At 43.7% G+C, this 14,817-nt stretch overlaps 1 protein-coding gene across 4 annotated transcripts in view; it reads right to left on the bottom strand.

Moving 5' to 3' along the window:
• The window catches only part of LOC146835059 (uncharacterized), a 505,671-nt gene that overhangs the window by 228,619 nt on the left and 262,235 nt on the right, over positions 1-14,817 (bottom strand). The window contains exon 5 of one of the 4 annotated variants that reach the window (XM_085602725.1): positions 73-144. The exons of the other annotated variants lie outside the window; for them this stretch is intronic. Within the exon in view, the coding sequence (XP_085458851.1) occupies positions 73-144 (72 nt within the window). The remainder of the gene's footprint in view (positions 1-72; positions 145-14,817) is intronic. 4 annotated transcript variants of the gene reach the window in all.

The following is a 14,817-nucleotide window of genomic DNA, read 5'->3' as shown; positions in this document are numbered from 1 at the left end:
AAACCTTAGGAGGGTGAAATTTAGTAAGAGACAATCTATCTAATAAAGCATCAAATATAACATTAAAATCACCTCCAACAATTAAAGGAACTTTTCCCAACTTTGAAACTTCAGGTGTGAGTGTAGACCAAAAAGCAAGATTATCTGCAGAAGGAACATAAACATTTAGTAAAAATATAACTGAACCATGAACTTTAATTTTAACTATGACATATCTCCTGTCAGTATCTGACAATTTACTCAAAATTTGGCAATGTCATTTTTTTGAAAAAGGAATAGCCACACCATTTTTTTTGTCAACTGCAGGAGAAGAGACAATATTATCAACCCACTTTATTTTCACATATTCCAAGATTTTGTCATCAATATGGGTTTCCTGTATAAAACAAATATCTGCCTTGCAACTACCTAAGTAGTCTAAAATTGTTGTATGTTTAACTGGATGAGGTAAACCTTTAACATTTAATGAGACTACTTTAATGTTATGAACATTAGCCATGATAAAAGAGAAAAAGAAAAAAGGTCAAGAAGAGGGAAGTAAGAAGTAAGGAAAGAACATGAAGAATAGTAGCTCCAGAACAGGCGAAAAGGAAAGGGTAGGAAAAAGAATATACAGACTAACACTCAAAAGATGACAACAAAAATGACAAACACAGAGAAACATCAATAACAGGTGAGAAACGCACAAGCACTTAACAAGCATGACCAAACCGTTGGAGCCCAGCTTTCAGAGAATGACAATATTAGTCAGAAATATCAGTTAAAATATTATTCAAGTTGCAGAGTCATGCGTATCCAAAGAATGCTGCAAAAGATGTGACTGTTGTTCCAGAAACAATCTTAAATCTTCTGGGCGTTGGAAGGACTTAGAAAAATTATCTCTCCAGATGCGCATCATTGAAGGATCAAATAAGCCATACTTAAATCCAAGACTACGCAGTTGAGGACGCAAATATGAGAATTCCTTGCGAATCTTAACAGTCTCTTTGGCGAAGTCTTGGTGGCTAAAAATTGTATTGCCATTTACCATTAAAGATGGAATTTCACGTGCCGCTTTCCTTATCAAAACCAAATGATGATGACGAAGAACCTTAAAAATCTTTTGTCGTGGCTTAGTATGATAAGGATTGCGATGGGATGGAATCCTATGCGCTTTATCTATTTCAAATTTCTCTGAAAATGTAACATTTAAAAGGCCAGGAAGCAAATTCTCCAGATATAACTTGCAATTAGAGCCTTCAACATCTTCTGGCAAATTAAAAATACGTACATTGTATTGTCTGTTACGATTTTCCATATCTAACAATTGAGCAGACATAGGGGAGATTTTAGCCACAAGAGGTGAAAAGGAGTCGATTTTAACCTTGTTATCCTGTATTTTAATGGAGTTATCCGAGACCCTCATCGACATGCTAGCCATATCTTTATGCAGATTTTTTATTTCTGACGCAATATTATCAGTGTTGGCATGTAGAGCATGAAGTTCGTCGCGAATTAAGGACAAAAAGGGTTCACTTGATTCCACCACTTTAGACTTAACAGGAGGAGGAGCAATCTGTTGTTTCCTTTTATTATTGGGATTTTGTGCATTTTTACTCTCCATTTTTGTAATTTAAATAAAATGAAGAAGTAAATAACTGTAAAGCACAAATAAAGAGGATAAACTGAGAAAAATGCAGCAAATAAGGCTGGTGCAGCAGCTAAAATGGTCTGTGGGAGTGGTTAGGCCAAAGCCAGGCCCTTTCCTGAGAGCTTGCTCCGCCCCCCTGACAGGAAATCTGGGCAGTACCTGATGAGGAGCCACCAGAGGCAGTAGCACACTGCACTTAAAGACTTCAGTGCCTGGAAAATGCCCATACAGCCGCAGGCAGGCTTCACAGGACTGCCAGCAATATCTAAAGATAACAAATAATGCAAAAAGCTGATATTCGGCGTTAAAAACGGTTCCAAAACGCGGAGCTTACATCGCGGCAGCCATCTTGTTTTCGGGCGCTCGCGCGAATCCGGCCATCTGTGCTTTGAGATAGATTCATGCGTCTTGGCACTGGCCAAACACAAGAACATCAGGGAATGTATTTATTCAACCTTTCTAGAGCTGTTGGAGCGTCTAGTCTACACTGTCCTATTGTTAAAGAAGCCCAGAGGTCTACAATGTGATGTTACCCCATAGGATGGAGAGAAGCCCACAGTGCCAACTTGTCCCTTTGAGCACTGGGATGCAAGCATGGCGGTCTGTGCCATGATGTTACCCAGGGCACTCTCTGTGACATAGTGTGAAGGTCTATGTCTTAGTATCACACTACAGTGTGGACAGAAGCTCATAGCACTCACTAGTCTCTGTGAGGAAGCAGGAAGTCTGTGCCGCAATGTTGGTGCTACCACTACCAGACAGGGTGGACAGAAGCCCACAGTGCTCGCAACTCCCTGTGCACACTGTGCGCATGTGATTCAAGGGTGAAGGTCTCCGCTGCGGTGTTACCCACTGCACATGCTGTGATTTGGTGTTTCCCGACTGGTTGGACAGATTCCCACAGTGCTTACTACTCAGTGTGCGCACTGTGAATTTGTGATACAAGCACGAGGTCTGTGCCACAATGCTATGTTAAAATGGAACTACTTTACAACCTATCTGTACTGGTACATAAATAATATGATTTAGGGGTTTTTCTGTGAAATTTCGCTAAGTGAAACTCCGCGAGCTCCGCCCAGGCTTACTTTCAATTGTGTGGAGTACTAAAGTTGTGTAGTGAGATTACACATACATGTGCATACAGTTTCATCCTTTTAGCATTTATAAAGTTTGATCATTGTATTTGTTGTTACAATCTCTTGCTTCATGTCTTTTTGTGTATACAGGTCAACGTCCATCAGAAGAAGGCATTATGGAAATCCATTGCTAGAAAAGTGCAGTTCATGGTTTTGTTTTGCCAGTGTAGCACCCACTGCAAGAAAAAATGGGAGGACATAAGAAGTAGGACCCGTAAGGTCTCTCAAGTTCAGGTGGGGCAGTCCTCCCCAGATCTTAGAGCCTTGCACCAGAAACTGACTCCCCTCATGGGCTGTTTTCTGGTGGTGGCCTACATAGATCTTGATGGGTTGTTGAAGGCCAAACAGCAGCTACAAGAGGGTAGGTATTGTGCAGAGTTTGACAGTGTGTGTTAACTATTTTCTCCTGTCACAGGCAACAGTTTTCTTGCAGACGATGTAGGTGAGTATAGGTGTGGGGATGACTTGTATTCAAGCATGTATGAGTAGTGATCTGTCCCAGATCCAAAGATGAGTGCAGTTAAATTACTTATTTTGTACTTGAGGTGATACCCTCCTTCCCCTGAGCTCCTTGAGACCCTCGTGGGTGAATAGCTGCGCTTTACCAACCCCTGATGGATTGATACCTGGATGAATGATGTGTCATGTCACATACACAGGTATGATGTGATGTGTGTATAAGGTGCCCCACACAGACTATGTGTGTTGTCTTTTTTTGGAAAGTTGCTAACAAAATACTGTGTATGTATTTTGAAGAAAATTTCCTAAATGTGAGATTGCATGCATTGCACAAAGGAATCAAGGTAACACACGTAATTGGACCAATGATCTGGTGTAAATCTGCATATATGTGCACATGCGTATATTGTCCAAAATTGTGCAAGACACTGAAATGCTATCACACACGTTAAGGTAATTCATGATGGATGATCTTAGTTCTACACGTTATATTTTTTCGTATTTTGGGTAATGTGCAATTTACATTCAAGTTTGGTGACATGTTGATTTCCACACAAACACAGTGTGTAGATATATCTTAGATATTTGGACATTCATTGTCACAAAGATCTCCTTTCATGGTCATGTCATGATTTCATGACTGTGCTGTAGAATGATAACATTGTGAGATTTGTGTCTCAGACACTGGACCTTAATGTCCTTGGTTAAAATGTATGAAATATCTTTGGAGTTCATTGCTAAACTGTTGGTTGAGCTCTCACTGACTGCTAACATATCTGGGGGAAGAGCATGTATTTTTTGTGAACGTTTTGTGTGCTCAGATGTTGAGGCATTTACAGTGTTCTAGAATTTTGGGTTTGTGAAAATTCTAATTGGTTTGTGTGATATGCACCCTCTTATGACAATAGGTGTCCCATCATGTTGGATACATGAGACTAAGTTAGGGTGTCCACGGTCAATTTTGGTTTGAAACATGCTGTGTAAGGTTGGTGTTGCCGCCCAGACCTTTGTAAATTGGGTATGTCCCTAGCTGTAGATGGCATTTGTAACCCTGTCAATTTGTCCTGTTCTGTTTGGCCATCTTGTTACTAATCAAGTTATGAACGTAGGTGACTGTGTCCTGCGGACAATGTTGCAGCTGTGTTATGTAAGTGAATGAAATGTGTTCAATGTCCTTACACCTATTTGCACTGGCTTTTCAGCATCAACAGAGGCAAGCAGAGGAGACGTTGCCAGCAATGTGGGGATACAGCTGGCCACACTGGCTCTGGTCATTTGGCCGTGGGGTAGTATGCGTGTCTCTACCAGACAGGGTGGACAGAAGCCCACAGTGCTCGCAACTCCCTGTGCACACTGTGCGCATGTGATTCAAGGGTGAAGGTCTCCGCTGCGGTGTTACCCACCGCACATGCTGTGATTTGGTGTTTCCCGACTGGTTGGACAGATTCCCACAGTGCTTACTACTCAGTGTGCGCACTGTGAATTTGTGATACAAGCACGAGGTCTGTGCCACAATGCTATGTTAAAATGGAACTACTTTACAACCTATCTGTACTGGTACATAAATAATATGATTTAGGGGTTTTTCTGTGAAATTTCGCTAATTGAAACTCCGCGAGCTCCGCCCAGGCTTAGTTTCAATTGTGTGGAGTACTAAAGTGGTGTAGTGAGATTACACATACATGTGCATACAGTTTCATCCTTTTAGCATTTATAAAGTTTGATCATTGTATTTGTTGTTACAATCTCTTGCTTCATGTCTTTTTGTGTATACAGGTCAACGTCCATCAGAAGAAGGCATTATGGAAATCCATTGCTAGAAAAGTGCAGTTCATGGTTTTGTTTTGCCAGTGTAGCACCCACTGCAAGAAAAAATGGGAGGACATAAGAAGTAGGACCCGTAAGGTCTCTCAAGTTCAGGTGGGGCAGTCCTCCCCAGATCTTAGAGCCTTGCACCAGAAACTGACTCCCCTCATGGGCTGTTTTCTGGTGGTGGCCTACATAGATCTTGATGGGTTGTTGAAGGCCAAACAGCAGCTACAAGAGGGTAGGTATTGTGCAGAGTTTGACAGTGTGTGTTAACTATTTTCTCCTGTCACAGGCAACAGTTTTCTTGCAGACGATGTAGGTGAGTATAGGTGTGGGGATGACTTGTATTCAAGCATGTATGAGTAGTGATCTGTCCCAGATCCAAAGATGAGTGCAGTTAAATTACTTATTTTGTACTTGAGGTGATACCCTCCTTCCCCTGAGCTCCTTGAGACCCTCGTGGGTGAATAGCTGCGCTTTACCAACCCCTGATGGATTGATACCTGGATGAATGATGTGTCATGTCACATACACAGGTATGATGTGATGTGTGTATAAGGTGCCCCACACAGACTATGTGTGTTGTCTTTTTTTGGAAAGTTGCTAACAAAATACTGTGTATGTATTTTGAAGAAAATTTCCTAAATGTGAGATTGCATGCATTGCACAAAGGAATCAAGGTAACACACGTAATTGGACCAATGATCTGGTGTAAATCTGCATATATGTGCACATGCGTATATTGTCCAAAATTGTGCAAGACACTGAAATGCTATCACACACGTTAAGGTAATTCATGATGGATGATCTTAGTTCTACACGTTATATTTTTTCGTATTTTGGGTAATGTGCAATTTACATTCAAGTTTGGTGACATGTTGATTTCCACACAAACACAGTGTGTAGATATATCTTAGATATTTGGACATTCATTGTCACCAAGATCTCCTTTCATGGTCATGTCATGATTTCATGACTGTGCTGTAGAATGATAACATTGTGAGATTTGTGTCTCAGACACTGGACCTTAATGTCCTTGGTTAAAATGTATGAAATATCTTTGGAGTTCATTGCTAAACTGTTGGTTGAGCTCTCACTGACTGCTAACATATCTGGGGGAAGAGCATGTATTTTTTGTGAACGTTTTGTGTGCTCAGATGTTGAGGCATTTACAGTGTTCTAGAATTTTGGGTTTGTGAAAATTCTAATTGGTTTGTGTGATATGCACGCTCTTATGACAATAGGTGTCCCATCATGTTGGATACATGAGACTAAGTTAGGGTGTCCACGGTCAATTTTGGTTTGAAACATGCTGTGTAAGGTTGGTGTTGCCGCCCAGACCTTTGTAAATTGGGTATGTCCCTAGCTGTAGATGGCATTTGTAACCCTGTCAATTTGTCCTGTTCTGTTTGGCCATCTTGTTACTAATCAAGTTATGAACGTAGGTGACTGTGTCCTGCGGACAATGTTGCAGCTGTGTTATGTAAGTGAATGAAATGTGTTCAATGTCCTTACACCTATTTGCACTGGCTTTTCAGCATCAACAGAGGCAAGCAGAGGAGACGTTGCCAGCAATGTGGGGATACAACTGGCCACACTGGCTCTGGTCAGGACGGAGTCACGGCCCCGGAGGGTGTAGAGCGTGCCCAGGAGGAGCAACAGTCAACCTCTTCTTTGGATTCTCCCTCCAGTGGTCACTCTGTGGAGTGGTGGGCAGCCCAGGACTTGAGACCACATCAACCTTGCCCACCACCTTCACTCCCTTATCCACCCTCCCTGCTAGTCCCCCAAAGATTGGTCAGGCTCTGAAAGCGTAAGGTGCGGAACATCTCCTTTGGCCCAGGCATCTCATCCCCTGCCCCCATGACCCCAGCTGCCCTGAGTGAAGAGGCTATTGACCTCCTGAGACGCATCTCTGTTGGGCAGAATTCACTGATAAAGGCCCTTCAGGGGCATTTCACTGTAATGGAACAGACGCTGGATATCCTGGAGGGCATTCACATCAGTATGGTTGCACTACAGTGTTCGTTTCAGACTCTGGCTTCATCACTGACGGCAGCCTTCCCATCAGCTCAGTCTTCCAGCCGATCTCTTGCCTCCTCCCAAAACCAAATCCCTGTTCCGATACCTGTCCCATACAGATGCAAACATAAGCAGACAAGCTGTCCAACATAGACATGCACCACAACACCTCCCAAACACAGAAAAATTAACATACCTGCACTCACCGAACAGACACTCACCCCCCTCACTAGTGCCAGCCCAGACATACCGACTGGGCATGCACCAACAGACACAACCCAGACACAAACAACATCAGACCCCCAGACACTTGCACCAACCACAGACACGCCCACAACAGTAACATTCAGTCCGTCAACCTCCCTGTTGGACTGGGCCCTTTTTGCAGGGTCAACCAAGAACATTTTTATGACCTGTTATTGGTGGCCCTTGGACTCTGAGCACTTTATCACTGCTGATCAGTGCTAAAGTTCATGTGCTCTCTATTGTAAACTTGGTAGGATTGGTCTACATCTGTCTGGCATATTTAATTTACCTATCTGTCCCTTGTACAGTGGTTTCCCATTTACCCAGGACCAGTAAATTAAATCTTATTAGTAGGCTTGCAGCGCTGCTTGTGCCACCCACCGAAGTAGCCTTTCAAACCTGTCTCAGGCCTCTGCACTGCAGGGCCTGTGAGCGCGGTTTCCTGCCGCTGAGACGTGGTATGTAAAGTAGTTGCCACGTCTGCAACTCCCCTTTTAATACATATCAGTCACCCCTAAAGTAGACCCTAGCTAGCCCTATGGGCAGGGTGCAGTGTATGTAAAAGGTAGAACATGTGCCTTAACTGTGTGGCATGTCCTGGTAGTGACAAACAGCCCATTTAGTTTCTCACTGCTGTGAGGCTGCCCTCTCATAAGGATGCATTGGGAATTCCCTGATATGTGCGTCAGTGGTAATTCCTGACAAGAGAGAGGAAGCGTAACCATGTGTGGTATGTTTGAAATAGTAGTGATAAATCCTGCTTATTGGGGAAAACAGATTTACTATTTTAGAAATGCCACTTTTAGAAGTGTGTTATGTGTTTTTGTGCTCTGCCTGATGTGCATTGACTGTCTGGTTCTGACTGACAGGGTAGAGGGAATTGTGAATTCACTCTGGCCAGTCCCTGGGGGGGGGGGGGTTGAGGTGTGTCCCGCCCTGCCTGGGTGACTCAGCTGTAGGCTGAGTAGGCCTGGCCTGTATTTGGAGTAGTGGGAGGAGTTGCACCTGCATCTGAATAGGGCTGTGAATGCATTTCACAATGTTGGCTCCACCCCTCTGTGGTGTGTCTGGGGCCAAGGCTTACACTAAGAATGGAGGGTGTTGTACACTTGTGAATGTATTTTTAAAGTACCCCCAGAACTGGTTTGGACTGGGCACAGAGCCCTCTGCCAGGGGAGAATAAAGACATGTGGACTATAAATATTGGGGCTGTGACCCCATTTTGGTGGAACTGGAACTGAACTGAATGAAGAAGACACTGCATAGATTTCTGTGTGCCAGGAGGAACTGCCATTTGGGACTCACCTGCTGGGTACCTGAAAGGACTTCCACTCTGCTGAGTGACCTTGTGTGCTAGCCTGCCTGTGCCCCGTTCTGCCCTGTGTGCTTTTAGACTTAGCGTGTGGTGAGCGCTGTGTTACCCCACCCTGTTGCAGCAGAGTATAAGCGTAGCAATGTAAAAGGTCTGGAGACCGCTGTCTCCTGCCAACTACCTGGGCCACTTTCACTTCCCCGACGAGAGGAGCGTTTGGGTGGCTCTACTCACTTATAAGTGTGTGGGGAGTGCTGTGCCTGGCAGCTGATTTTAACCAGAGGCACGTGTAGAGCACTGTGGGTTTTGACCCCAGGGCCCTGGAGATTCTAAAAGCATGGCCGCGCCGCAGAAGGCTCGGGTGTTGGCCAGCAACCAGACCACAACCGGAAGACAGGCAAAGACTGAGCCTGGTAGTGGGCGGGACAGAAGACTACAGAGCCTACGGAGCCTTCGCACCTTGTTCTGCCGACCGCCCAGTTGTGGGATGGAGGGGCTGCATTGCGTGGTTATGGGCAGCCACTGGTCAAGGATACAGACCGGGAGGAACCTGGGCCCAATGGAGGCTTTGCTGCCGTTGGAGGAAGAGAGCCGGCCCCTACGAAGGTGGTCTCCCCCAAGAGGATGCTCATGGAACGTCCGCGTGGAGCCAACACCTAACTTGTATCCACAAAAAAATACAAAATATTATAGTGAAAGACATAAAACATCAACATCTTAAGGGAAGCCATAACTTCTTGGAGTCATAAGAGACATTAACATCTTAAAACTTAGTTTGTGCTACAAGATCAATATATGATTAAGAAACTTAAAGCTTAAAATTCGACAGACAAACATTTCATTGGAGGGGGTGAGGGGGATTAATAGCAAAAGCTCAGAGGAAGATCGCAAAAGCAATTTCAGAAATAAAGGTCTAAGGAGCACATGCATCAAGAATACATTTTGTGATTCTAAAATCGCGATTTTTACTGAATCGCTATTTTGGAATTGTGAAATGCAAAGCATGTAGGAATCGCAAAAAAAATTGCAATTCCTTAACATTAGATAATAGTGATTCAGAAAGTGTGAATTGCTATTAGCTAATGTGACTCCATTCATTCCTATGGGCCTAGAGGCCCATTGGAATGAATGGCAATGCATTCGCAAATTGTGATTGCCAAATAGGTAATCGCAATTTTCGAATGCAAATCCAAGGGTGCCCTGGGGCATAAGGCCCCCCGAAGCACCTCCCAAAAAAAGGTAAGTGTACACATGTAAAGCACAAACATGCCCTATGGCCATGTGTGCGCTACATGGCACTTTGAAAAATTCCTTTTTTTTGCATTTTTCAAAGCATGCACAAATCATCATGAACTTGAATGTAATTAGCGTTTCCTAAATGCACATTTCGCATTTAGGAAAGGCTACACGCCTATAGGGAATCACAAATTTTGATTACCTAAATACATTTGCAATTTAGTGAATCACAAGAAATTGGGATTACAGAAATCGCGAATGACAAAAGGTTCATGCATTGGAAAACGCCTTTTTCCATTCGCAAAGAATTGGCTTGTTTGCGAATGGAAAAAGACTTGATGCATGTGCCCCCCAGCATTTTATGGTGGTGCAAACACACATGACCACTTGCCATAAGACACATTTAACCACTGGATTAACCACTAACTTTGGGTTCCCGAGTAGGGTACGACTCACAGTAAAGCGCTTTAATGCCTCGTCAGGGGTAATAAGCGCTATATAAATGCAATTACAATACTTGTGTTTAATGAAACTATATATATTTTACAAATAATTTGTATTCTATCACATAAGTGACTGCCTTTCCATAAGCTGACTCTGAAAGTTTGCTAAAGCTGCGGTGCAATCATTTATATATCAAATCAATGTCCTTGTGACAAGTGCTAAACCCGCATCAATTTCTGGCTCATCAGCAAACAGCGCTTTGCGTGCTGAGCCATTAAAGCCCATGTTTATTAATGAGAAAAGGAAAACTACAATTCCCAGAAGGCATTGTGCAGGTAGCCCAATAGCATGGACTAACTGAAAGTGTCACACATAACATAAGCCAACTTTGCAGCACTGCAGAAACAAGTGAAGATCATCTCTGAGAGGCAAGCAGACCTGGTGCAGAGTACAATATATGAAATCATCACTACTGCCCAGACCGTGGGATTATATGCCAGGAACGCTTGTAAAATGCTAGTATGGGTGGATAAGGGCATGGGTATAGAATTCTTATCTCCCAACATACATTCTCCCAACATAGGTGAGTACTCAATAACAAGTATTAGAACATTGGAATGCTGGAAGCTCCATTGAAAACAATGGAGCGCTCCGGGCTTATAATGGCTGGTATAAGCCCGGAGCACCAACATTCCAATGTGTTTTTGTTCACAGCTCTGGCTGTGAACAAAGGCTTCAGGGAGCCTGAGGGGATTTAAATCCCCTCGCGCTCCCTGAAGGCTTTGGTTTGTTAGAGTTGTTGTACAAGCTTTATTCGAGATTATTTCTCATAAAAGCACTGCATAAAATTAAACATTACAGAATAAAAACATAACATTTACAAATATAAATTCATATAGGCATTCTGTGCAGCTCATACGATATTAGCGTGAAAAATTTACATGTAACAAGTAATTTTACATTATTAGACAATAAAGATAAAAGGAAAACCTGATTAACTAATCCCCCCCAGAAATCGTCGCCTGATGACCCAGGCCCATCCCAAGTATTTAGCTACCCCAATGACTATCGATTCATGAGTTGTTGTACACAAAATTCTTAAAGCCACTGCACTGTCACGTGTCCCCAGGTTTTTACATACAGGTGTGAGCCATAATCTCCTGGGTAATGAGTAGGCTTTACATACAAATAGAAAGTGACCTACACTCTCCTCTGCGTTTTCACAAACTGGACATAACCTACTAGTCGACCTATGCCAACCTGACGTTAGTTTTTTTAGGGGAATAGATCCGGATCTTAGCTGGAAGACTAGCTTCCTATCCATTGGTACCGTAATAGTATCCCAATAATTTTCTAGGATAGGAAAAATGTTTGTCTCCAAAAAACGACCAGCCATAGAGTCAGACCTAACGTCTTTCAGCAGATTACCACCCACCCAATCCCAATAATGTGATTTGAGGGCTTCTTTGCTTGGGAACTCCTCTTCCACTGGGTTATTCCAAAGATTGGAAAACCCCAAGTTAATTAGCATGGCCCTTAGATTTTTAAGCCATTTTATCTTGTGGAAGATGTCTTCCTTAATTATCCAAAGAAAACCCTCTGCATATTGTCTGATCTCTGGAGTTGTCCAAAGACGTCTCCAGTAGAGAACAGGGCGCAATCGCGCTCTATCGGTAATTGGGCGTCTACCCAACTCCAGGAACAATGGTATTAGGGGGGTGCTCTGTGGAAGTCCTGTAATCCCTCTGAGGAACTTGTTCTCAGATGTCTGTAGGGCCGCAAGATTGTCCCAAGCCCATAACTCCGCACCATATAAAGTGGCACCTAAGACCTTTGCATCGTACACTATAAGTGCGGGTTTAATCGGTTTTGTCTTGGATTTGCGGTGTTCTCCCCTCAAAGCACCTGAAAGCTGTTGATGTTTTATGGCCACTTTTTCCAAATGATGCAACCAGCCAGCGCCCTCTGCTATCTGTACCCCTAAATATGTAAACTCCTTAACAGTGTCTAACTTGCAATTATTTAGGGTTACCTTGGGATAGATTCTACGGCTTGGGGTAAAGGCCATTAGTTTCGTTTTCCCCACGTTTACTTCAAGCCCGTGCTCTGTGCAAAAAATATCAAAAATATTTAATGCACGTTGCAGCCCTACAGGGGTTTTAGACAGGATAAGGGTATCGTCAGCGAACATCAGGATCGGGACCTTGGCGTCCGCTAACGAAGGAGCGTCTACGCTTGCTTCCAACATTCGCTTGACAATCCCATTAATAAATAATGAGAAGAGTAAGGGAGCCATGGAACAGCCTTGTCGGACACCCCTTTCCACGGGGAAGTCCGAAGTAAACTCGCCATTCCCACCCCACTGTACTCTTGCGAAATTGGATTCATGTAGACGCATGATTAGTGTAAGCAAATCAATAGGAATTCCCATTTTTTGCAAAACCAACCATAGCTTAAACCTGGGGACTAAATCAAATGCCGCCCGCAGGTCGACAAACGCGACATACAGGCAGCCTTTTCCCAGTAAAACCGTCTTCCACCGCAGTATGGTAAAGCGGAAGACCTGATCAATGCTGCTGGTAGCTCGCCTAAATCCAGCTTGATATAAGGAAAGGGCGTTGTTGGCGTCAACCCAGTCCATAAGCTGGTTTGCAACCATTCTTCCCACTACTTTTTGCATGGTTGCTATTAGGCTTATGGGCCTATAGTTGGCAGGCAATGAGCGATCTCCCTTCTTATGGATGGGAATAATAATTGCACCTTTCCAAAGGTCGGGGACCACCCCCCCCTTGGCTAGGGCGTTTGCTACTAAAAAGATATACCTCACCCATCTCGTCATATCATACTTGAAGATATCCGGGGGTATCCCATCTAGCCCTGGCACTCTCCCACTTTTCACGGATCTAATCGCGATTTCTACTTCTTTGGGGGAGAACAAATTGTCAATAGCATAGACTGGCGTTATGCCCTCACCTACCCCGGGGCGCATGACTTCGGCATATTGTGGTCTGAAGTAGTCAACCCAGGCATCTTCAGCTACATTATTATCAGGCTTTGCTGGGCCACCTCCTCTACCCCACTTAATAATTTTCCAAAAGGTCCTAGAGTCCTTATTGCTAGAAGCCTCTTTTAACTCAGCCCAGTGGTCTTCGTCCCATTTTCTTTTGGCTTGGAAAATGGCCAATTTGTACAGTTTCCTTGCCTCTTTTATTGCAACGCGGTCCCTGTTCCTAATAGCTTGTCCCAATTCTAGTCGTGTAGATCTACATTGGCGATTGAACCACCTTCCAACATCCTGGGTTTTCCTCCCTTTCTTACTCTTGGTCAAAAAACATGGTTTGAGGAGGGAAAATAACTTGTTGTGGATATCAGTGATATCCCTAACCCCAGGAACTATTGGGTCAGCCGCCTCCATTGCGGTAATTGCACTATCAACCTCATGGTTGATATAGGTCATGGTTTCCTCGTTAGCCAATACCCTTGGCCATTTTAGCCTACGTTCGTCATTGCTCATGACTGGAATCTGATCATTCTTTAGGTGCAAGTTTCCCACTCCAACATTCCACCACCTATGGGTCACACAAAGGGGGTTGTGATCACTTTCTACTCTAGGCCTAATGGCCATATCAATAACCCCCTGCCACAACTGGAGACTACATATTATATAATCAATTCTGCTCCTGCTGTTACCGTTATCAAAGGTACAACTACCCTCCTTGTCCCCTGTGGTTCTCCCGTTCAGTGCTCTTAGACCATGTTCCATACAAATAGCATTTAGTAATAGGATGTCTTTTGTCCACCTTGGGACGGGGTTTAAACATAAAGATGGTACTCCCCAAAGATTGTCCTCATCCTTCCCTAAGGGATCATTTGTGCAGTCTAAAGGTTCAAAAGTCCTATTAAGATCCCCGGCTATTATTACCCTGCTATCTTGGGACTTGGTCTCTAAGCAGGCAGACAACAGCTCTAAGGTGGAGGAATTGGTTGTATTACTGCCTCTTACATAAACGTTATACAAATCCAATGACGGACCCTTATCTGTGGAGATTCTCAGCAGTTGTAAATCGCTAGTTCCCAGGTCCAATATTTTGATGGTAATGTCCAAGTCTTGTTTTATCCATACAGTAAGACCTCCCATGGGCCGACCCCTTCCACCTTTCGATGCTGGTATCGGAAAGTTTAAGTAACCGAAACAAAACAGGGGGTCACAAGCCCAGGTTTCTTGGAAACAACAAACATCAAACCCACAGATATATTCCACCCAAGGTTGGGAGTCTAACTTACTACTCAACCCTGCAACATTCCAGGATAGAAGCGTACCAAAGCTAGACTCAGACCCATCATAATTGTTAGTATAAGAAGACACTCGGGAAATCATTGGGCTTTCGATGTTATTAACGACCTTCCCAGGATCATCAGTGGGGTCAACAATCATATTAGCTGTTGTTAAGGGTAGTTTCACAGTACTAGCATTTATATTTTCCATCCCAGTACCTCCCTCTACAACAAAACTCCCCTTCTCT

This window comes from Triturus cristatus, chromosome 4_2, assembly GCF_964204655.1.
Source record: "Triturus cristatus chromosome 4_2, aTriCri1.1, whole genome shotgun sequence".
In the NCBI taxonomy this organism is placed as follows: domain Eukaryota; kingdom Metazoa; phylum Chordata; class Amphibia; order Caudata; family Salamandridae; genus Triturus; species Triturus cristatus.
Note: the sequence above shows the minus strand (reverse complement) of the source record. Positions and strands in the feature narration are given on the sequence as shown.